General features: G+C 61.9%; 3 protein-coding genes across 4 annotated transcripts; 2 read left to right on the forward strand and 1 right to left on the reverse strand.

Moving 5' to 3' along the window:
• The first annotated feature begins 459 nt into the window (after nt 1-459).
• Nucleotides 460-2,703, forward strand: POLR2I (RNA polymerase II subunit I). Its single transcript, XM_075738610.1, has 6 exons — nt 460-576; nt 1,214-1,268; nt 1,396-1,469; nt 2,032-2,106; nt 2,321-2,372; nt 2,488-2,703. Exons 1-6 carry the CDS (start codon nt 518-520, stop codon nt 2,548-2,550), a joined length of 378 nt encoding a protein of 125 aa, XP_075594725.1. The 5' UTR covers nt 460-517; the 3' UTR covers nt 2,551-2,703.
• Nucleotides 2,704-4,043: 1,340 nt separating this feature from the next.
• WDR62 (WD repeat domain 62) lies at nt 4,044-17,165 on the reverse strand. The gene is made up of 30 exons (XM_075738605.1): nt 17,040-17,165; nt 16,199-16,290; nt 16,023-16,085; nt 15,409-15,466; nt 14,987-15,157; nt 14,696-14,830; nt 12,456-12,638; nt 12,204-12,364; nt 11,892-12,066; nt 11,671-11,808; nt 11,018-11,193; nt 10,735-10,826; nt 10,385-10,510; nt 9,987-10,054; nt 9,767-9,888; nt 8,186-8,261; nt 7,814-7,925; nt 7,640-7,703; nt 7,301-7,420; nt 7,076-7,200; nt 6,898-6,950; nt 6,536-6,745; nt 6,264-6,403; nt 5,745-5,854; nt 5,469-5,600; nt 5,233-5,359; nt 5,043-5,154; nt 4,855-4,921; nt 4,649-4,740; nt 4,044-4,341 (listed from the first exon to the last, which is right to left on the reverse strand). The coding sequence occupies exons 1-30, from the start codon at nt 17,148-17,150 to the stop codon at nt 4,090-4,092; spliced, it is 3,663 nt and encodes a 1,220-aa protein (XP_075594720.1). The 5' UTR covers nt 17,151-17,165; the 3' UTR covers nt 4,044-4,089.
• Nucleotides 17,166-17,662: 497 nt separating this feature from the next.
• On the forward strand, nt 17,663-20,635 carry THAP8 (THAP domain containing 8). Of its 2 annotated transcripts, none has more exons than XM_075738606.1 (4): nt 17,663-17,787; nt 19,208-19,385; nt 19,755-20,363; nt 20,537-20,635. In XM_075738606.1, exons 1-4 carry the CDS (start codon nt 17,705-17,707, stop codon nt 20,558-20,560), a joined length of 894 nt encoding a protein of 297 aa, XP_075594721.1. In that variant the 5' UTR covers nt 17,663-17,704; the 3' UTR covers nt 20,561-20,635. The 2 variants fall into 2 exon arrangements, with proteins under 2 accessions (XP_075594721.1, XP_075594722.1); XM_075738607.1 differs by having other exon boundaries at nt 19,761-20,363.
• Nucleotides 20,636-23,270: the final 2,635 nt, after the last annotated feature.

A 23,270-nucleotide genomic window follows, 5' to 3' on the forward strand; every position in this document is an offset into this window, starting at 1 on the left:
ATGTGACGCAGGTGTGCAATGCACAGAGGTACAGGTGTGCAATGCACGTGACACAGGTGTGCAATGCCTGTGACGCAGGTGTGCAATGCACGGGGGTGCACGTGTGCAATGCATGGAGGGTGCAGGTGTGCAATGCATGTGACACAGGTGTGCAATGCACGTGACACAGGTGTGCAATGCACGGGGGGTGCAGGTGTGCAAGGCACGTGACCCAGGTATGCAAGGCATGGGGGTGCAGGTGTGCAATGCCTGTGACGCAGGTGTGCAATGCACGGGGGGGTGCAGGTGTGCAATGCACGTGACCCAGGCGTGCAAGGCACGTGACCCAGGTGTGCAAGGCTCACGCGCAAGCACCGGCGCAGCCCCCGCGCGCCCCGCTGGCTGTAACCCTGTAACCCTCCCGCGCGCGGGCAGCAGGGGGCGTGGCCCGCGCATGCGCCTCCCCCCTCCCCCCCCCCCCGGCTTTGTCCCCGCGCGGCCGCCGTCGGGACCCGCCGTGCGCGTGCGCGGGGCCGCCATGGAGCCGGACGGGACCTACGAGCCGGGATTCGTGGGGATCCGGTTCTGCCAGGAGTGGTGAGGGGACCCCGGGGCCACGGACGGACGGACAGACCCGACCCCCCCCCCCCCGGGCCACAGGCACCGCCTCAGGGCTCCCCGATCCCCTCCCCGGCCCTTTCCCCCCTCAGGGCTCCCCGACACCCCCTCAGCCCCCCCCAGCTCCCCCTCACACCCCCCCTCAGGGCTCCCCGACACCCCCTCAGGGCTCCCCGACACCCCCCGTTGCCCCCCCCCGTCTCCCCCCCCCTCACACCCCTTCAGGGCTCCCCCAGACACCCCCTCACCCCCCCTCAGCCCCCCCCGCTCCCCGTCACCCCCTCAGCCCCCCCCATCTCCCCCCCCCCCCCTCAGGACTCCCCGCTTCCCTCCCCAGGTCCCCCAGACACCCCCTGGGGCTCCCCAATACCCCCCCTCAATGCTCCCTGACACCCCCCCCCCGGACCCCCCAGTTCTTCCCCCGGGGACCTTTGATGCCTCCCAAGCCCCCCAAATACCCCTGGGGTCCCCCAGCTCCCCTTCCCCCGGGGAATGTGACCCCCAGACCAGGCTGGGGCCCCCCCCAGTAACACCCACACCCCCCCCAGTAACACCCACACCCCCCCCAGTAACACCCCCCCCCACATCGTGTGCGTCCCGTTCCCCCCCCCTCCAGCAACAACATGCTGTACCCCAAGGAGGACAAGGAAAACCGGATCCTGCTCTACGCCGTGAGTGTGTCGTCCCCACCATCACCACTGGAACCAGTGTTGGGGCCATACTGGGACCAGTCCGGCCTTGCCCCACCCCTCCCAGTTTGGTACTGGGACCAGCGCGTAACCTTCGTTCTTCCCCCAGTGCCGTAACTGCGACTACCAGCAAGAGGCCGACAACAGTTGTATCTACGTCAACAAGATCACGCACGAAGTGGAGTGAGTTCGTTAGCGGCGTGAGTTCGTTCGTTAGCGGCGTGAGTTCGTTCGTTAGCGGCGTGAGTTCGTTCGTTAGCGGTCCCGGGACTACAGGGTCCCTGTCCCAGCGTTTCCCACCCCGGTGAGGGGTTTTAATAGAGAATAATTAATAAGGGAAAAGCGATTAAAAAGAAGTGGTGGTGTAATTAATGAGGAGGTAATTAGTAAAACAGGAATTAGGGTAATTAATGGGAATAAGTTGGGGGGAAGTTGGGGGTGAATGGTTAATGAGGGGAGGCAGTGAGGGAAGGTGAGTGGACGGCAATTAATGGGGTTAATTACTAAGAGCAGTTTCTAGGTAATTAAGAGTAATAATTAGTAAAAGAGTAACTGGGGTGGTTAATAAGGATGGTTGAGGAGTAAGTGGTGGGTAATTAATTGGGGAAGGTAATGAGGGAAGATGAGATGGGGGCAATTAATAGCTATAGTTATTAGGTGTAATTAATAAGCGGGACGCCAGGATTATTAATAACCTGGGGGTAATTAATGGGGTTAATTAACACCCCGGGACGTCTCCTCGCAGCGAGCTCACGCAGATCATCGCCGACGTCTCCCAGGACCCCACGCTGCCCCGCACCGAGGACCACCCCTGCCAGAAGTGAGCGGGGACGTCGGGGACACCCCCCCACAGACCCCCCCCCCCCCGTGGGGACATCAGGGACACCCCAAGGACATGGGGACCCCCCTGGGGACCCTGGCCCCTCCCTAATTCTGCTGTGTCCCCCCCTTTGTGTCCCCGTCCCCACGGGGTTCCCACATCCCTGCGTGTCGTGTCCCCCCCCCCTCGTCACCGCTGTCCCCTCGTCCCCCAGGTGCGGGCACAAAGAAGCCGTTTTCTTCCAATCGCACAGCGCCAGAGCCGAGGTGAGGTGACGCCCCCCCCTCCCCCCCAAAAAACTCGTCCCCGTTGCACGTGTGTCCCCCCCCCTCCTCCACCTTGTGACCGTCCCCTGCGCCCCCCTCCCCTGCCCCTCCCCAGGACGCCATGAGGCTTTACTACGTCTGCACCGCCCCGCACTGCGGCCACCGCTGGACCGAGTGACGGCGCCCGGAAACGCTCTCCGAACCCCAAAATCGCCCCAAAACCTTCCGCCCCGTGGCACCCCCGCCCCGCCCCACCCCGATCTCGGGTCTGCTCCCCTGCCGGGGGGGTCTGTGTGGGTTTTTTGGGGGTAATAATGGTTATTTTTGGCAATCGGACGTGTCGGTGGTTCCGTAGGGTCTGGGCGGTGGTCAAGGGGGGGAGTTTTGGGGTGCGGGTGGTTGGGCGGGGAGGGGGGGCTGTCTCCCTGTGGGGTGTCACGGCTGGGGGGGGGGGGCCAAATTATCCATAGTGCCCCAAATCTCATTCCTGGTACCCCAAATTGCAGCCCCAGGGCCCCAAATCTCACCCCGGTACCCCAAAATGCTCCATTGGGTCCTAAATTGCAGCCCCAAGGCCCCACATCTCACCCCTGGTACCCCAAAATGCTCCATTGGGTCCCAAATCTCACCTCTGGTACCCCAAAATGCTCCCCTGGGCCCCAAACTGCAGCCCCAGAGCCCCAAATCCCATCCCTGGTACCCCAAATTGCAGCCCCAGGGCCCCAAATCTCACCCCTGGTACCCCAAAATGCTCCATTGGGTCCTAAATTGCAGCCCCAGGGCCCCAAATCTCACCCCTGGTACCCCAAAATGTTCCACTAGGCCCCAAATTGCAGCCCCGGGGCCCCAAATCCCATCCCTGGTACCCTAAAATGCTCCATTGGGTCCCAAATCTCACCCCTGGTACCCCAAAATGCTCCGCAGAGTCCCAAATCCTATCCCTGGTACCCCAAAATGCTCCACTGAGCCCCAAATTGCAGCCCCGGGACCCCAGATCCCACCCCTGGTACCCCAAAACGCTCCACTGGGCCCCAGATTTCATCCCTGGTACCCCAAAATGCCCCACTGAGCCCCGAGTTGTAGCCACGAGGCCCCAAATTGTCCCCAGTGCGCCCCACCTCGTGCTCCACATCACCCCGTAGCACCCCCAAACGCTCCCACCAGGCTCTAACTCACCCCACTGGATCCCAGTTTACATCCCCAGTGCTCCCAGTTGCCCGTGCCGGGTCCCACGGTGTGGTTCTGGTGCCCTAAATTGTCCCGCGGGGCCCCAAATTGCCCTCTGGGTACCCCAAATCACCCCCCGCCGTGTCTCAAATCACTCCGTCAAGCCTTGACTTGCCCAAAATCTCCTTCCCCCCGTACCCCAAATTGCCCAGTTGGGCCCCAAATTGCCCAGCTGGGCCCCAAGTCCCCTCTCCAAGTCACCCCCACATCTCACCGAACCCCCAAATCGCCTCCCGGGGACACCCTGGGGCGGTTCAAAAAACATTTATTAATTTAACAACAACCTTAATAATCGACGACGACGGTCGCTGCCAGCGGTGAGGAAGGGGCTCGGGGTTGGGAGGGGTGTTTTGGGGCGCTGAGCTGGAAACTGCGAGGGGAAAAATATACATCCGAAACCCCCAAAAAACGGTTACAACTTCAGAGAATTGCCTAAAACCACCGAAAACGTAACCGGAAAAGGAAGCCGGCGCCCCAAAATCCCTGAATTTTAAAGCGTTTTGGGGCTGTCGCCCTCCAGCCCGCTCCGAACCATCTCCAGGAGAGAATCGGAGTAAGCGCGGAGCAACGCCAGGATCTCGGGATCCTGCAGCGTCGCCGGGCCGTCCGCGCCGGTAGCGGCATCGGCGTCGCGCGTCGCACCGCGGGAACGCAGCTCGGTTTTTATCCAGCCGAAAAAATCGGTTAACGCCGTTCTGGCTTGGAGGACGTCGTCCTCGGTGGCCTCGGCGCGGAGGGTCACCTGCGGGATTCGGGTCCCTTCGTCACCGCGGTTCTTTGCCGGGGGGGCAGGGGGGGCGGTTAAAACGTCGTCCCCCCCCTCCCGGCGTTTCGGCTTCGAAACGAGCCGCGAGCTGTGGGGGTTTGTTTTTTTTTTTTGGGGGGCGGGTGGTGCGTATGACGCTGCAAACGTGATCAAAATACGTCAGCGGTTGGTCGTTCGAGGGAGAAGGGAATGAAACCCCCCCCCCCCCCCGAAACGCTGCGAGTCGGGAAAAGGGGGGTCCCTGTGTCCCGTTCCCCCCCCCCCCGATTCGGCAGGCACCGACCTGGTCGTAGAGCCCCAGCACCTCCTGGAAGCGCGTCCGCAGCTGCCGCAGGGCCGTGGCGACGGGCTGGAACCGGAGGTGGGATCCTGCGGGCGTCACGGCTGCCGTGAGCACTGCGTCATCGTGTGTGTGTGTGTGTCCCCCCCGCTGCTCCGGGACGGGGTTTTGGGGTGAAGGAACCCCCTTTTTTGTCCGCAAACACTCACCCGTAGGTTTGCCGGCGTCGGAGCCCGTTTCTTCTCCCGATTCGTGAGGTTTTTCATCCGGCGGTTTCTAAAAAGTTGACAAGAAACGCCGCTGAACCCGGCCCGAGGTACGAAAATTTTTATATTTTTTTTTTTGGGGATATCTCTCCCAAAGATTTTCCCCTCCCTCAGGCAGAAAAACCACTCGCCTCCGCTTGCTGGAGCTCCCGAGATGTTTCCGGCCGGTCGCCGAGCGGTTCCTGGAGACGGGCAGGGCTCTGCAGCCGGGACCGTGCCCGCGGCGGGATGGCGGCCGCCAGCCTGCGGGACAAGAGGAGGAGTCGGGAGCGGGAAACCTCTTCCCCGACGGATGAACGGCCGGCCGGCCGCGGCACTCACCGGCTGTTCTTTTGGCAGCGCGAGAGGAACCGGGCCGAAATGCTCAAGCGCGGGTTCAAGAACAAGTTTTTTTCCTCATCTCCAGGTTCGGGCGGTTTTAAATCCTTTAAGGAACCGTCAAACTTCTCTGCGACCGCGGATCGGGAAACGTTAGCTCGGTCATCGCTGGGATTCGCCCGGATCGGCTGTGCCGAACGTACCGGCGCCGTCCGCCCGCCCGCGGTTTCTCCCGTTACCTTCGGCGTCCGTCAGCGTTTCGAAGTGCTGCTTGAGGTACTTCTCCTGCTCGGGGGTCTGGGGTAGGGAGCTGCTCGGCGGCGGGTTTTCCGGCTCCTCCGCCTCCCCGGCAGCGCCCGCCGAGTCCTCGTCTGCCGGAACGCAGCCGGAAAGGAAAGCCCCCCCCGCCACCGCACGTCAGGAGGGGTTTTTTTTTTCATTCTGAGCCCCCCCCGTAATCTTTTCGCTCGGCAACAAGGGTTTAGCGCCGGCAAGGCCGGTGCTCCCGGCGTTACCTTCCGGCTGGTAGCGAGGTGCCGGTGAAACGGAGGACGCGGCGTTCTCCCGGTTAAGCCCGAGCTCCTCCGGGTAGACGGGGCGCAGCGGCAGCTCCATCACGCTCGGCCTTGAGGAGGGGGGGGAGAAAGCGAGCGGGGCGGTGACGGCCGAACGCCGGATGCCGCCGTCGGCTCTGCGCTCGCCAGCGCTCCGAGCCGGGAGACGCGCGCCCGCGTGCTCGGCTGGGACGAGGTTAAGTTGCGCCCCAAAATTTTCCCTCCTCCCATCCCGACGGGGCTTTAGGGGCTGGCGTGAGCGGGCGCTGGTGCCTCCCGGCATTGCCAAAACCCTCTGAAATTTGGTTTTGAAGGGAAAAACCACGATGGGGACGAGGGCGCGACGGAGCCGAGCCGGGACTCGGCGCGGCGACGTTAAGCAAAACCCGAAACTACCAGGGAGCTGTTGGGTGAACGCCGATAACGAAACGCGGCGCTTGTGGGTTCCCCGCCCGGCCGGCGGCTTCGGCCGGCACCGACCTGCTTGTCTCTGGCACGTGCGGCTCCTCCAGGCCGATCCCGGTTGGATCCGGCGATTCCAGTCTCCCGTTGATTTCCTTGTGGAGGAAGAGCTCGGAAAGCCACAAGTCCTCGGTGAATTCGGTAGGAGAGTTCTCCACCTGCCGGAAACGAGGAGCCGATAATCCGTAGCCGGATTTTTCCCGGACAAACGGACACTGGCAAGCAGAGGGTCTCCAGGTTTTAACGTCGGAGGGCCGACGGAAAGCGCGGGATCCGTCCGGGCGACTGACCTCCGAAAGCAAACGCTCCAGGTTCCAGATCGCGGGTTCCAGCTCCGCGTCGTCCTCGAGGTGGGGTTTGAGGGGGGTGAAATAGGGGGGATCCCCCTCCGGCAACGTCTTGATGGGGCCCCTCTCGGCGCGCTCTGCCCATCGCCCTCGTGGCCGGTAACTCCCGCGGGGATTGGCGATCGCCCCGGCCTCGTCTTCCACCTCTCCCAGCTGGAATCGGGGCGGAGGGGGGGGGGGACGGGGACAGAAGGAAGGAGAGAGGGTTCGGTGGAGATGGAGCAAAGGGATCTTCATCCGGCCCCGTTAAATTAAATTAAATTAAAATGCAATTACATTTTTTTACGTGCGGCCGCGTGACTTACCAGCCTCTTTGCCCACATGGGCAGCCTGCTGTTGGTTAGGACGCACGCCGGAGCTGGAGGAGGGAGAGCGGGGTTTAGGAGCGGCGCCGTTTGCCGCAGCCCTCGGAGGAAGGACGGGTAGAAAAGGGGGGGGTGGGGTTGGGGGGCGATCGCGGAGAGACCCCGTCCCGCAACGCACGCGGCCCCGAATCCTCCTTGGAGGGCGTCTGCGGGGACGAGGCCTCGTCCTCGGGCTCCTCGTCGGTATCTCCGTCGACACCGGGGGTTGCCGGCCCGCCCGGAACGGTGACGTACGTCTCCCGCCTGGAGGAGGGGAGAAGAACGGTGGGGCCGTCGAGCTTCCTTCCACCCCGAAACCCAAAACCGGGGTGGGCCGCGGGGCCGAGGGGCTTTTCGCCGCTACCTGAGCTGCGCCGGGGCACCGGGCTCCTTCGCCGGCTTCGGTTGCAGGAGCTCGAGCTCCAACAAGTGCTGCTTCATGCTGGTGGTGATTTCGGGACCCAGGTGCCAAATAAAGACGCAGCTGCGGGGCGGGGGGTAGAAAGGTGGATTTTGGATACGGGGCTGGGCGGAGGGGGAGCTTTACGTTAAATCCCTCCGGGAATTTAATCCGTCCGAGCCCTCCAGCACTGCCTCCGTCCAGCTCCGCGCTCCCTAAAGCCGATTCTTTTCCCGTAACGCCTTGCAAAGCGTATAGGGCGAGGCGTAAATCAGACGATCCTTTCGATCCGTCGGTCCCTACCTGTCTCCTGAGACGGTGACGAGGTGCTTACAGTCGTAGGTGAACCGCATTCCCGTGACTATTTCTGCGCCGAAGAAAAGGAAAAGCGGCGAAGTTGGGTGTCGGGAAGGAGACGCCACCCCGCCCCCTCGCCAAACGGCGGGCAATTCCCGTTTTTTTCGTAAAGAACCTGACCTGAATGACCGAACATTTTCGCCACGCACTCCCCGGAGTGGAAGTCGATGAGGGCGATGCTTTTGTCGGAGCAGCTCGTCGCCAGGAAGGTGCCCGAGGGATCCAACCGCACCTGGGAGAGAGGAGCGGCGAGTCGGGTTCCGTCACGGGCGGGGAAAACAAGCGGAGACGGGAATGGTTTGGGGGTTGAAATGACTTTCGAAAACCACCCGGTCCTTACACCTCCCGTTAGTTTGCTCCAACCCGACCTTGAACTCTTCCGGGGACGGAACATCCGTTTCTGGGCACGACCCTGCCCCACCGACTGCACCGAGGGAGGCGCTGCGGACGTCCCCGAGCCGGGGGGGGGGAAAAAAAAAATCACCTTCTTACCTTCAGCAAGGAGCCGTCGTCGCCTTGCGAGCCCTTGTAGCAGCACTTGAGCTTCCCGCTGGTGGTGCTGTACACCCTGCGGGAGGAACGGGAGGCGATCGAGCCTTTTTCAAGTGCATCGACAGCGAAAAGAAGAGTAGGGAAGAGTTTGGAAGGTCTTGGAGAACAGGAAAGGGGTCTGAGGACCGGAGGAAAGCCAATGTCGCTCCGGTCTTTGAAAAGGGCAAGGAAGGAGGACTCAGGGAACTACAGCCAGGCTCACCTCCATCCCTGGAAAGGTGATGGAGCAACTTTATTTTGGGGGGTTATCAATAAGCACGCGGAGGAGAAGGTTATTGGGAGTGGCCAACATGGATTCTCCAAAGGGAAATCACGCCTGATGGCCGCCTGCCATGGCATGAGCGTGGGTGGATGAAGGGAGAACAGCGGATGTTGTCCACCTCGACTTCGGCGAGGCTTTCGACACCGTCTCTCGCGACCTCCTCGTTAAACAAGTTTAGGCAGTGAGGGTTGAACAAAGGGACGAGTGAGGTGAGGTGAGAACTGGCCGAACGGCCCGGAGGGTTGGGATCGGCGGCGCAGAGTCTGGTCGGAGGGCGGTATCTGGTGGTGTGTCCCGAGGGTCAGTGCTTGGGCTGATCCCGTTCAACACGTCCATCGGTGACCCGGGTGAGGGCCAGACAGCACCCTCAGCCAATTCCCTGATGATACGAAGCTGGGGAGGGGGTGGCCGACACAGCAGAAGGCCGCGCCGCCGTTCAGCGAGACTCGGACAGGCTGGAGAGGAACCCGATGAAGTTCAACCCAAGCAACCAGGATGGGTTGGGGTTGACCTGCTGGGAAGCGGCGCTGCGGAGAAGGACCTGGCAGTCCTGGTGGACACCAAGCTCTCCGTGACCAGCAACGTGGCCGAGAAGGCCAACGGCGTCCTGGGGTGCGTGGAGAAGAACGTGGCCAGCAGGTCCGGGGAGGTTCTCCTCCCCCTCTGCTCTGTCCTGCTGAGGCCACAGCTGGAGTTTTGCGTCCAGGTCTGGGCTCCCCAGTTCCAGATGGACAGGGAAGTACTGGGGAGAGTCCAGGGGAGGGCTGTGAGGATGAGGAGGGGCCTGGAGCATCTCTGGTGTGAGGAAGGGCTGAGAGACCCGGGGCTGGTTAGTCTGGAGAAGACTGGGAGGGGATTTGATCACCACTTCTCGATATCTAAAGGGTGGGTGTCCATGTGATGGGGCCAGACTCCTCTCTGTGGTGCCCAGCGACAGGACAAGGGGCAACGAGCACAAACTGGAACACGGGAAGTTCCACCTGAACACGAGGAAAAACTTTTTCCCTCTGCGGGTGACCGAGCGCTGGGACAGGCTGCCCAGAGAGGTCACGGAGTCTCCTTCTCCGGAGAGATTCCAAACCCTCCTGGACACCATCCTGTACGACCTGCTCTGGGTGATCCTGCTTTGCCAGGGGGTTGGATTAGATCATCTCCAGAGGTCCCTTCCAACCCCGACCAATCTGTGAATCTGTGAGCCGAGAAGATTTCCCCTCCCCGCCACGGAGACAACCAGAGCCGGCCCGGAAAAGCGCCTTCACCTGACGTTTCTGTCCTGGCAGGCGACGGCAACGTATTTCTGCGTGATGTCGATGTCCATGTCGTACAGGGTGGTTTTCTCGGCGACGTGATGCGTCCTAATGAAATTGAGGCCGTCCGGGAGCTGTAGGGAGACAGGGAAAAACCGCGTTGCCTTCTCGCCCGTCCGATTTTTAGGGAAAAAAACCCCCGCAGATCCCCGTGGAGATTGCGCTAACCCACCTCTTGAGCGTTGCGGAAATAAATACTTTTATCGGCGCCGCAGCTTATCAGCTGAACATCCCCGTTGCCTGAGCGAAAGGGAAAGGAGATCAGAGACGGCGTCCGATCCAAACTCACCACCGAGTGAATCCAAAAAATGATTCTTTATGAAGGAATCCATTTTAAAAATGATTCTTTTAAGAACTAGATGCGATCCAAGGCTGGGATCCCCCCCGCTACGGATCTCTTCCGATGGATGGCTGGGCGTTTTTCATCCGGAGACGCCTGTTTTCTCCCGAGGATCGCCCTCTAACTCAAGACGTCGAATTAAATCCAGGGAGACAAACCCCATTTTCAAGGCAGAACAAGGCGAAGGGCGACCCGACGGGGAGGAATTCGGATGCGGTTCAGCCACTTACCGGCAAATTTGACCGACGTTATCGCGGAGGAGTGATCGTCCAGGGTTTGCTCCAGCTTGTAGTTCTTATCTACGTTCAGGACGTGGATCAGCCTGTCTCTGCTCGCCGAAGCCAGCAGCGCTGCTCCTGGAGCCGTCGGAAAAGAGGGCGTTAAAAGGTTTTTGTTAACGGATCGGTGTATTTCCTGTCGTTCCCTGCGAAGGTTTGGATGTAAACCCGTTCTCGGCGGGGTGTTAAAGGGAGAGGAAACGGAGGTGGTCGCACAGGTCCTTCCCCAGTTAAATCTGGGCGGCCCCGGGGCTCATCTCCGGCTCCCCGTGTCTTCTTCCGAGGAGAAATCCTTCCCTTACCGGTCTCCGGTTTCGAATACTCCAAGCAAAGAACTTCGGAATCGTGAGCCTCCACTTTAGCCACCTCCCGCATGAACTGCAGCTCGTGTATCCTGCGAGGGAAAACGCACCGTCGGCTCGATCGCCGATAACCGCGACAGCCGGGCAGGAATAACCGTCGGCACGCGGCGAGGTGGCTCAGAAACGGTCCCGGAAAAAGGCGAACGGCTAAAACGAGCGGCGGGGAGCCCGCCCGGGCACCGACCGTCACCTTCGGCTGTCGGCCGAGCGCCGTGTCACTTGCCTGAGGGTTCCTCCTCTGTCCCCCGATGCCAGATGCTCCCCGTCGGGGCTGACCTGCATCACCCGCACCCCGGATTTGACGTCGAGGTGACCCACGTTTTCGCTTCGGTCGGGCGCGCCGGAGGAATCCTGGAGGTGCTGCGTGTTGTTGTCCACGTAGACGACGTTCAGCAGGGTCTGGGGGCGGGAGGAGACGGGACGGTCGGGTCCCCAGCAGAGCGCAGAGCGCGCTTTGGGGAGCAGAGGAGCCCGCCCGCGTCACCCGCCCGCGTCACCCGCCCGCTTCCAACATCCCCGCTTTGTTTTTCCACGCCTCGTGCACGGGAGACGCCGGGATTTGAGGAGCACGACTGCGTCCTTTGGTCGTTCGGATAGAAATCTCACGCGCAGGAGAACAGAAAGCACTTCCCGAGCTCGTTACAATCCTCAAAACCCACTGAAAAATCACCGCTCCTCTCCCGCTCGGGCAGGAGAGCGGCAAGAAGCCGGCGGGAACCACCCGGAAACCTCCAGCGACTTCATTTTCTAGAGGCAAATCCCACAAGCCGAGATCCCGGGGAGGCGGTTGAACTCCCCCCTCCTCCAGCCGCCGGCATGATTTTGGGGGGGATTGCCTTGAGCAGGGAGGTGGGACGGAGCCCCCCCACATCGTACCGTGCTGTAGGCGTTGCCCTGAACGGGACGCGCGGAGCCGCTTTCCAGGGTCCAGGCGCGGATGGTGTTGTCCGAGGAACACGTCAGGAAGGAGCCGGGAGGCAGACAGGATCTCCGCTCCTCGAATTCGGGGTACACCTGCACCCAGGGAATTACGTATCGGGGCGCGGGGAAGGAAATCAGAGCTGCGGGTGCCCCGAATCTCCCCGGCTTGTCCTCACCTCGACGCTCCAGACGAAGGAGCTGTGGAAAAGGTCCGACCAGACCTTCCTGACGTTCCGCAGATCTCCGACATCCCAGACGTAGACGCTGTGGTCCTTGTAGACGCAGGACAGCCAACGGTTGCAGGCGTCGTAGGCCAAGGCGACGGTGTCGGGGTACGCCAGGTCCGGCCGCCTTCGGGGAGAGGGAAACCGAGTCAGGTCCCATCCCGAGAACGCGGCGTTTTGGGGGGGGGGGGGTGTGTGTGTCAACCCGCCGGGCGTTTCAGAGTCAGGGGACACACGGGACTGTCCCCTCGGCCGTGCGGTTACCTCGGTGGGGGGACCTGGGTGACATCGACGCCCAGGGGATGAGGTTTGGGGAGATCGCAGAGGTAACGCATGTCACGAACCCGGAATATCCTCACTGTGCCGTCGGCGCAACCGCAAAATATCAGCTCCTCGCTGAGGCAGAGGCAGTTTGCCAACGGCACCTGCGGCCGGAGCGGGTAAGATCCCTGCCGGTGGGCTTCACCCCGAGAAAAGGGTCTGGGGGATCCCCCCCCCCCACCCCAACTCCCCCACCTTCAGAACGATCCATTTCTCCAGCACCCTCTTCTCGTTGAACTGGCAGAGCAACCCCGAGGAGGAAACGCAGAAGGTGCTGCCCGACGTCTGCCCCCGGCCGCAGGCAACGTCGCAGAAAACGTTGTCGTGGAGCTCTCCCAGCAACCCCGAACGGCCCACCAGCGGCACCGTCTCGTTGATCTGCAAAACGGAAGAGCGCCGACGACCCGACGGTAACGAGCGTTAACGAAGGAAACGGTTCCCGACCATCCGGAGCAAGCGCGGCAACCGACGGCGTCGGCGTCTCCGTGCCCACGTGAAGTCGAAGCGTCCGCGGCTTCGATGTCCGGCGTGAACTAAAGCCGTTACGACGCAACGTGAATTTTGCGGCGGGGGGGGTGGGGGGGGAAACCTGACGTTTCGTCGGTTCTTTCTACAGAAACCGTCTGCTCCCGCTTCGGTGACAAGGATTTAAGCAGAATCCAACCCCGGTTTAGCTTCGCCGGCCGCCCGCGCCCCGAAAAACGGCGTCGGCAAAGGGCAGCCCCTTGATATCTTGCATCGAATTTAAAAGTTAATCGTGATTCTGTAGCTAAGAAGTTACAGGCAGTTTTTTCAGGTTAAAGATGTCGCGGATAGCTGTGCGGATAGTCGCTAGGTACTACTGAGGATGGCCGTCGTACAGTCCTACTCCGTGTTAGTTAATATTTATCCAAACAAGAGGTAGAAGCGTAACTGATGACTCGTTAGTCTGATCAACAGACCCTGAAGAAAGCACTTGGGAGTGGCAGAAGTAGTGAGAAATTAGGGGGGGAAAAAAAAAAAAAGGTAATTTAGACCAGGGTCTCCGCGACCACCTACCCGAAAGATAAAGGCGGAGAAAAGAAGCGAGCCCGCGTTCTGGTTTGCGAAGAAATCGGAACCGATCGTCGTAACTGGGAGCGTCCTAATTCGGAATATTTACGTATAAATATGAGAAGAGAACCGGCGTTAGGTGTGCTCGATTTGCGGAAACCCACCGAGCGCCCAAGCCTGAATAAAAAAAAAAAAAAAAAAGCAATTCTCTCTCCTGCGCGTGTGAGAATTGAATTATCGCACGCCGGGCAACGAATCCGCTTTTCGGCTAACGGTTTTTGATCGGGGACTCGGTGAGTATTCTCCCCAACCGGAGCGGGTGAGCGATACGAGGGCGCGACGCTTGCCGGTTGGTGTTTGCGTTGCATGAAGGAAACGGTCGTGGACGCTTGGACAGCGACGACCGGAGTGGTTTAGAACGTTTTTTTTTTTTGAGAAAGAAAAAGAAGGGCTGCCCGGCAGTCGGTAGTTATTCTTTGTTCGCCGCTCGGTTGTATTTTAAAACGTTTGGAGGAAGGTTTGGAGGGGATCCCCTAACAAAAAAAGAAACTTCTAGAATATTCTACTCAGCGGTGGCCAAAGTATAAATTGAACGATGAGGGAAAACGGCCAGAAAAAGGAGCCTTGACATCAATTTTGCAATTGATGTCGGTTTGTAGGAGGTTGGAGAAACGGGATGAAGTATTGTACGTTGGTTTATTCTTCTTGTCGAGAAACGATCACGAAACAGGAAACCAACGTAATTTGTTAGGCCCTGCTTCAAATGTAATGCTGATGAAAAAGTACCGTGGGGGCATTTTCGGGGACGGCCCCGAGCGGTTTTACGCCTGTATGTATTACAGGAATTACTGGAGACAACGGAAAACGGAGAAAAAGAAATCCCGGTCGACTCTCTCTCTGAGCTAGAGGATGCTGTAACCCCTTTGGTATGGAAACCGAGCAGCCTGGAAAAGCTAAATCGGGCGAGCCGGTAAAAAGAGAATCGACGCCAGGAGCTAAAGCGGTAAGAAGAAACCAGTATCGTGTGAAATTGGAAGCCAGCGTTGGACTGGAACCTCTTATCAACAATTTCCTCAAATATGGACTATTACGGGATTGGCAGTCGGAAGAAAATACCCTGCTGAGAAACCACGTTCGCAGGAAAACGGATTGGTACCAGATTTGAGAGCTATCGATCGAATAGTAGCGGATGCCTAAGCCTAAGTTAACTTCTTGGTAACTACCGTAATTATTAACTCCGACGTTTATTCGGAATGGAAGAGTCCCACGACGGGACGGAAAACGCGGTTCCGAGCGCTTCCCCCCCAGGGATTCAAGAACAGCCCCGCGATTTTTGGTAACGTACTCGCGAAGGAACTGAAACAGTGGCAAAGTGAGGAAGATTTTTCGGACGACGCCCTCACCTTCAGCTCCCTCGAGGAGTCCAGGAACCAAAACTTGACGTGGCGATGCCCCACGGTGACAAAGTAGCTGTCCTCGGAGAAGGACACGGCCGTCACTTTGCAGGACACCTTGTTCGACGCGACCAGGGAATCCTTCTGCTCGGAAAGACGCCGGCGGGTCGTGAATAATAAGCGTTATTTCCCCAAAAGTCAGCAGCCGTGAGAAAAGATGGGAAAAGGGTTTTTCCCCCCCCCAGCCCCGTCCCCCGCCTCCGATTTGGGGTATTTCGAGCCGGTTTGGCGGGAACTCACCTTCCAGTCCCAAACGTTGACCACCATGTCGTGCGGGTACCCCACCGACACCAGATATTTGGCGCTCGGGGAGAAGGCGACGCAAGCCACGCCGTGCTTGTGACCGTGCAACGCCGAGACCTGCGCCCGTTCCTCCACGTCCCACACGCGGACGGCCGGTCGGTGTCCGTTCTGCGCGGGGTGGGGTGGGGGGGAAAAAAGGCGACGTGACGGCGGCTTTCACCTTCTCGTCGGCCCCCCCGCGGCCACCCGACGCATCCCTTCGACCCTAAAGGTTGTTCCCGCCTTCCCGGTGCGATCCCAAATTGGGTGGAAAACCCTCCAGAAAAGGAGGGGAAGAAATAATTGCGGCTATTCTATCCCGTCAGCCCCGGAACAGCCAAAATTGGGGGTGTAGGTGACTACAAATAAGCGGCACCCACCTCTCCGGTGACGATGAGCTTCCCGTCGGGCGAGAATGCCAGTGCGCTCAGAGTTTTCCTGGAAAATATTGGGATTTCTTTAATAACCGGGCTGCTCCGGAGGGAAAACGGAGGAAAAAGGGAGGAAAAATAGCGGAAGCTGCCTAAGTGTCTCTCCTGACATCTGATGTGGGGCACAGCCGGTGTTTGGGGGTTCCTGGGGGTATTTGTGGGGTACATGGAGTCATTTGGGGGATACCTGGGGGTATTTGGGGGGGGTCCCTGGAGGTGATTGTGGGGTCCCTGGAGGTATTTGTGGGTTACGCGGAGGTGTTGGGGGGGATACCTGGGGGCGTTTGTGGGGTACACGGAGGGGTTGGGGGGGATCCTGGGGGTGTTTGGGGATACCTGGGGGTGTTTGTGGGGTACACGGAGGTGTTTGTGGGGTACACGGAGGGGTTGGGGGGGATCCTGGGGGTGTTTGGGGGTACCTGGGGGTGTTTGTGGGGTACACGGAGGTGTTGGGGGGATCGTGGGGGTGTTTGGGGATACCTGGGGGTGTTTGTGGGGTACACGGAGGTGTTTGTGGGGTACACGGAGGTGTTCAGGGGCTCCCCGATAGTATTTGGGGATACCTGGAGGTGTTCAGGATGTGTCTCTGCGTGTTCTCCCGGGGATTCAGGATGACGACGACGCACCTGGATCAGGAAGGGGGGAGGTTTTGGGTTTTTTTTCCCCTCGGCTGGGATTTTGGGGGGCACGCAGGGGTGCCGGGGGGTGTGCGGGGGGGGCGGTCCCCACGGGCGCTCACCCGGCAGGGTAGGCCAGCAGCCCCGTGGCCGGGTCACAAGCCAGGCCGCTGCTGTTCTGGGTGGTGATTCCCAGCACCTTCTCCAGCGTCACCTGGGTGGGGGGGGAGAGGAAGATGGGACCCCCGGGCGTGGGGCAGATGTGGGGTCCCCAGGGGTGGGGGGGGGGATGTGACCGGGGTGGGACCCTGAGCCCCCAGGGGTGGCCCTGGAGCAGCACCCATGGGTCCCTCTGTGTGTCCCCTATCCCCTTGGGGGCACCCCAAAGTGCACCCTGGCTGGAACCCCCCCCCAGGAGACCCCCCCCCCCAAGTGCTGCCCTCCAGCTCCGCCCCCTCCCCAAGCTCCGCCCCCTCCCCAGGCTCCGCCCCCTCCCCAAGCTCCGCCCCCTCCCCAAGCTCCGCCCCCTCCCCAGGCTCCGCCCCTCCCCAAGCTCCACCCCCTCCCCAAGCTCCACCCCCTCCCCAAGCTCCGCCCCATCCCCAAGCTCCATCCCGCCCCAGGCTCCGCCCCCTCCCCAAGCTCCACCCCCTCCCCAAGCTCCGCCCCCTCCCCAAGCTCCGCCCCCCAACTGTCACTCCATGAGGGACCAGCAAATCCCACCCTCTCCCCAAGCCACGCCCTCCCAAAAAAAGCTCCGCCCCCGTGGTACCCTAATATCGCCCCCTATTGGGCCACCTCAGTCCCGCCCCTCTCGGAAGCCACACCCACCTGGGAGCTCCCAAGCCCCGCCCCTCTGAGACCACCACAGCCCGCCCTCATCCCCACAGGGAAGCCCCGCCCCTCTCCCGAGGCTCCCCCGGGGCCCATCGCCGATGGCCGTCAGCCCCGCGGGCCCCTCACCGCCTCTTCCGGGCCCTGATACCGCGACCGCCGCCGCAGGTTGAAAAGCGGAGGCGAGTCGGGCCCGGTCCCGCCCTGAGCCCCGCCGCCCGCCGCCGCCGCCGCCGCCATCGCTCCGAGCCGCCGCCCGCTAACGCTCCGAACTGCGCGCGGAAAGCCGGCGTCCCCTCTCCATTGGCCACCTCCCACGCCGCTCACAGCCCGCCTCTCTCGCCTCTCCCAATAGCAGCGCGGCGTCGCGGGGACAGGCTCCGCCCCGCGGGTTCCTGCCATTCAACGCCAAGCTGGGCCAATAGCTGGGCGGATCGGCGCCGGCCCCGCCCTCCCGCTCCCCGTTGTCCGCGGGTTCGAGCCCCGCGGACCCGGCTCAACCGGCCCGGCCGCGGCCGCTGGCGGTAATTAAGGCACCACGGGAGGCGAAGGGGGTTATTAACGGCGTGAGAAACAGCCTCGAGTCCCCCGCCCCGAGCGCAGCCCGGCACAACGGGCTTTCCCTGTTCCTGCCCCGGCGTGTAGGCCCCGTTGCCATGGCCACGGCGCCCCCTGAGTGCGCATGCGTCGCAGGGAGGAAGGGAGGGGAGAAACGACAACGGTTGCTACGGCGACGGCCTTGCGTGCTGACGCAGCACGTCGCCGCCGCGTCACGTGAGCCGGCGGCGGCGGCGATGCCCAAGTACTGCCGGGCCCCGCACTGCTCCAACGTGGCGGGACAGGCCCGGCCCCCCGCCCGCCGCCTCAGCTTCTACAAGTCGGTACCGGAGGAGCCCGAGGGTGGGAAAGGAGGCAGCGGCCTTTGCCCTTAGCCTCGTCCGCGGGGGAAGGGGTCTGGGCTTGAATGTGAACGTGAACCGGAGTGGGGCCTGGGGCCTGGAGGCTGGGGCCTGGAGGCTGGGGCCTGGAGGCTGGGGCCTGGGGCCTGGAGGCTGGGGCCTGGAGGCTGGAGGCTGGAGCCTGGGGCCTTGAGGCTGGGGCCTGGGGCCTGAGGCTGGGGCCTGGGGCCTGAGGCTGGGGCCTGGGGCCTGAGGCTGGGGCCTGGGGCCTGAGGCTGGGGCCTGGGGCCTGAGGCTGGGGCCTGGGGCCTGAGGCTGGGGCCTGAGTCTGGGGCCTGGGGCCTGAGGCTGGGGCCTGGGGCCTGGAGGCTGGGGCCTGGAGGCTGGAGGCTGGAGCCTGGGGCCTTGAGTCTGGGCCTGGGGCCTGGGGCCTGGGGCCTGGGGCCTGAGGCCTGAGGCTGGGGCCTGGGGCCTGAGGCTGGGGCCTGGGGCCTGGAGGCTGGAGGCTGGGGCCTGGAGGCTGGAGGCTGGAGGCTGGAGCCTGGAGGCTGGAGGCTGGGGCCTGGAGGCTGGGGCCTGGAGGCTGGGGCCTGGAGGTTGGAGGCTGGGGCCTGGAGGTTGGAGGCTGGGGCCTGGAGGCTGGAGGCTGGGGCCTGGAGGCTGGAGGCTGGGGCCTGGAGGCTGGAGGCTGGGGCCTGGAGGCTGGAGGCTGGGGCCTGGAGGCTGGACCCTGGGGCCTGGAGGCTGGACCCTGGGGCCTGGAGGCTGGACCCTGGGGCCTGGAGGCTGGACCCTGGGGCCTGGAGGCTGGAGCCTGGGGCCTGGAGGCTGGAGCCTGGGGCCTGGAGGCTGGAGCCTGGGGCCTGGAGGCTGGAGCCTGGGGCCTGGAGGCTGGAGCCTGGGGCCTGGAGGCTGGAGCCTGGGGCCTGGAGGCTGGAGCCTGGGGCCTGGAGGCTGGAGCCTGGGGCCTGGAGGCTGGAGCCTGGGGCCTGGAGGCTGGAGCCTGGGGCCTGGAGGCTGGAGCCTGGGGCCTGGGACCTGGGGCCTGAGCCCGAGCCTGGGCCTAGGCCTGACCGTGAACCTGAGTGGGGCCTGGGCCTGAATGTGCACTTGAACCTAAGCAGGGCCTAGGCCTGACCGTGAACCTGTGTGGGGCTTGGGCCTGAGCATGAGTGGGGCCCTGAGTGAGGTCTAGGCCTAAGCCTGAAGTGGGGCCTGGGCCTGAACCTGGGTGGGGTCTGGGCCTAGACTTGACCCTGAACCTGAGCAGGGCCCGCGCCTGGGAAAGGGCTAATTGGGCTCATTGGGGGGGAAGCACCCAAAGTGGGGGAAGTGCTAGAGGATGGGGGTGTAGGGGAACCCCCCCCCCCAATATCCCATAACCCCCACCCCCTCCAGGTTCCCCCTGCACGACGCGACGCGGCTCCGGCAATGGCTGACGCAGATGCGCCAAGAGAACTGGGTGCCAACCCGTCACCAGCACCTCTGCAGCGACCATTTCGAACCCTCCTGCTTCCAGTACCGCTGGGGCGTGCGTTACCTGCGGCCCGACGCCGTCCCCACCATCTTCCCCCCGGTGAGCGTCGTCTGGCGTCGTCACCCCCCCAGAAACATCTAGAACAATCTAGAACCCCCCCCAAAAAAACCATCTAGAACCCCCCAAAAAGGGGCTTGAAGGTTTTGTTTTTTTTTTTTTTAGGGGGTGACGGGTTGTCTCGTGGGGTCTAGATGTTCCTCCCCCCTCTCCCCGAGGGATTTCGGAACTCGCTGGAAGGTCTCCGGGAGGTGGGGGGGTGTCACTTTGGGGTGGCTTTTGTCCCCCAGAGCGGTGGCTTTTGGGGAAAAACCGGCGCCGCCGCTTGTCCCCGTTCAGCCGTATCGCTGCGAGAACCTCCAGAAATGAGAATTTTGGGGTTTTTTGGGTTTGTTTTTTTTTTTTCTACAGAAACAGGAGAGTCCCAACACATCGCCGGGTGCCACCCAACCTAAGCAGCCCATCCCGACGAGCGACGAGGAGCCGGTGACACCGGAACGGTCACCGATCCCCAAAATCGCCGTGACCGTCGCCCTGGAGCCCGATTCGGCCGCGGCGCCGCCGTCGCTCGACCCTCTGGGCGTGGTAGAGCCGGGTGACGGCTCTGAGGGGGTCCCATCCCGCCCTCAGCCGTCCCCGGACCGCGTCACCGCGCTGCCGTCGTCCCCGCCGCGCGCGGAGCAGACGGACGACGCGCCCGTCGAGCTTCCCGCCGCCGGCCCGTTGCCGTATTTCAAGCCGGTCCCCGCCGCGCCGACTACCGTGCCGGAAACCGTCGTTTCCTCTGCCCTCACGTTACCCATCGTTTCAACCATCCCCATCGTATCGACGTCACCGTCGACGTCGCCGCCGGGCGAGCTGAGCACCGAGGAACTCGTCGCCGTGGTGCTGGTGCTCCAGAGGAAAGTGAAGGTCCTGCAACAACGTCACCGACGTCACCGCGCCCGGCTGGAGGCCATGGAGGGGTTGGCGGAGCAGCTGCGTCGTAAGAGCCTGCGCTCCAAGGAGAGGCTCGAGCTGGTGGGTGACGGCGGGGTGGGGTGGGGGGGCGCGTTGGGGACGTTGGGCGGGGTGCGTGACGTCATCCCGAAGCGGGTGACCTCGTTGCGCGAGGCGGGGGGGGGGGGGGTGTCACCCCGGGGCGCGTCTCTGAGTTGGGGATGTCCCCTCTGTCGTCCCCCGCCATCCTCCAGGCCTGTCTGCAGCTGGGTCGGTGACACCGGATCCCGCCGGCGCCGACATCCGCCGAGAGGACGATGATGTCACCGGGAACCTGCTGGGATTGGGGGTTTGTTTGTGGGTTTTTTTTTGGGGGGGGGGGGCGTGGCACTCCCCGGGGGACGCCGTGCCTGGGGACGTCACCCCGCACCCCTGGGGGACACCCCTGTTGTGTCACTTTATTTTTGTATTTAAGGTTTATTTTGTGATACTGGAGGGCGGGCGGAGGAATTTGGGGACGGGGACGTCCCCTCCCCACAGCTTTAAATAAAGGACGATGGAGGCGAGTGGCCGTGTGTGACACGGGGCGGGAGGGGGTGGCCCTCGCTGGTGGCCTTGGGGACGGTGGCCTCTCCCCCCACTTTCAATCTCCAGCTCGCAGCCATCGGTAGGTTCCAGAGTTAACGGCAGGGAAAGGGGCGGTTCCCTTGGCAATGGCCACGCCCCCCCGTGCCTTATAGATAGGAGGGGCCTCTGCCCCTATAGCCCCCATAGATCACTGCAGCCTCTCTGCCCCTATAGCTGCCATGGCCCCTCCCACAGCCCCTATGGGGTCCTATAGCCCCTATGGGTTCTTATAGCCCCTTCTATAGCCCCTATGGATTCTTATAGCCCCTCCTACAGCCCCTATAGCCCCTCCCACAGCCCCTATGGGGTCCTATAGCCCCTCCCACAGCCCCTATAGCCCCTCCCACAGCCCCTATGGGCCCCTATAGCCCCTATGGGTTCCTATAGCCCCTCCTACAGCCCCTATAGCCCCTTCCACAGCCCCTATGGGGTCCTATAGCCCCTATGGGTTCCTATAGCCCCTCCCACAACCCCTATGGATTCTTATAGCCCCTCCCACAGCCCCTATAGCCCCTCCCACAGCCCCTATGGGGTCCTATAGCCCCTATGGGTTCCTATAGCCCCTCCCACAGCCCCTATGGGGTCCTGTAGCCCCTCCCATAGCCCCTATGGGGTCCTATAGCCCCTATGGGTTCTTATAGCCCCTCCCACAGCCCCTATGGGGTCCTATAGCCCCTCCCACAGCCCCTATAGCCCCTTCTATAGCCCCTATGGATTCCTATAGCCCCTCCCACAACCCCTATGGATTCTTATAGCCCCTCCCACAGCCCCTATAGCCCCTCCCACAGCCCCTATGGGGTCCTATAGCCCCTATGGGTTCCTATAGCCCCTCCCACAGCCCCTATGGGGTCCTGTAGCCCCTCCCATAGCCCCTATGGGGTCCTATAGCCCCTATGGGTTCCTATAGCCCCTCCCACAGCCCCTATGGGGTTCTATAGCCCCTTGTCCCGCTCCCTATAGCTGCTCTCCAGCCTCCAGAGCCCCCTATAGCCTCCATACACCCCATGGCCAGTCTCCAGCCCCTGGAGCCCTCTTCCAGCTCCAAATCCTATAGCTCCTCTCCACCTATAGCTTCTTTCCAGCTCCCTATACCCCCCCCCCAGCCTCTCCCGTTCCTCCGCAGCTCCCTATAGACGCTCTCAAACCTTCCCAGAGCCTATAGGTCTCCATAGGTGCTCTCCAGTGCCTACAGCTGCCTATAGCCCCCAAAGCACCTCCCCGGCCCCTATAGGCCACCTCCAGGCTTTATGGCTGCTCCCCATCACCTATAGCTTCCCTATAGTCCTGCGCCAGCTCCTATAGACCCCTCCATAGCCCTTTTACTGGTCCCTATGCCCCCTATAGCTGCTCTTGTGCTACTATAGCCCCCCTATAGCTGCTCATCATCCCCTATAGCTCCTACAGCCACTCATCTTCCCATATGGTTCCCTATAGCTGCTCATCATCCCCTATGCCCCCCATACCCCCCTATAGCTGCTCTTGTGCCACTATAGCCCCCATGGTCATCTGTAGCTGCTCGTCATTCCCTATAGCCCCCACAGTTCCTATAGCCACTCGTCATCCCCTGTAATCCCCTATAGCTGCTCTGCAGCCCCTATAGCCCTTCATCATCCCCTATAGCTGCTCTGCAGGCCCCATAGCCCCTATAGCTCTTCATTAGCCCCTATAGCTGCTCTGCAGCCCCTATAGCCTCTCATCATCCCCTATAGCTGCCTTGCAGCCCCTGTAGCCCCTTATCTTCCCCTATAGCTGCTCTGCAGCCCCCATAGCCTCTATAGCCTCTATAGCCCTTCATCAGCCCCTATAGCTGCTCTGCAGCCCCTATAGCCCCTGTAGCCCCTTATCTTCCCCTATAGCTGCTCTGCAGCCCCTATAGCCCTTCATCAGCCCCTATAGCCCCTCATCAGCCCCTATAGCCCTTCATCAGCTCCTATAGCCCCTATAGCCCATCATCATCCCCTATAGCTGCTCTGCAGCCCCTGTACCCTCTCATCATCCCCTATAGCTGCTCTGCAGCCCCTATAGCCCCTTATCTTCCCCTATAGCCCCTCATCATCCCCTATAGCTGCTCTGCAGCCCCTATAGCCCCTTATCTTCCCCTATAGCCCCTCATCATCCCCTATAGCTGCTCTGCAGCCCCTATAGCCCCTTATCTTCCCCTATAGCCCCTCATCAGCCCCTATAGCCCCTCATCAGTCCCTATAGCCCCTCATCATCCCCTATAGCTGCTCTGCAGCCCCTATAGCCCCTTATCTTCCCCTATAGCCCCTCATCAGCCCCTATAGCCTCTCGTCATCCCCTATAGCTGCTCTGCGGCCCCTACAGCCCCTCACCAGCCCTACGGTCCCCTATAGCCCCTAT

This window comes from Balearica regulorum, chromosome 34, assembly GCF_011004875.1.
Source record: "Balearica regulorum gibbericeps isolate bBalReg1 chromosome 34, bBalReg1.pri, whole genome shotgun sequence".
Classification (NCBI taxonomy): Eukaryota; Metazoa; Chordata; class Aves; order Gruiformes; family Gruidae; genus Balearica; species Balearica regulorum.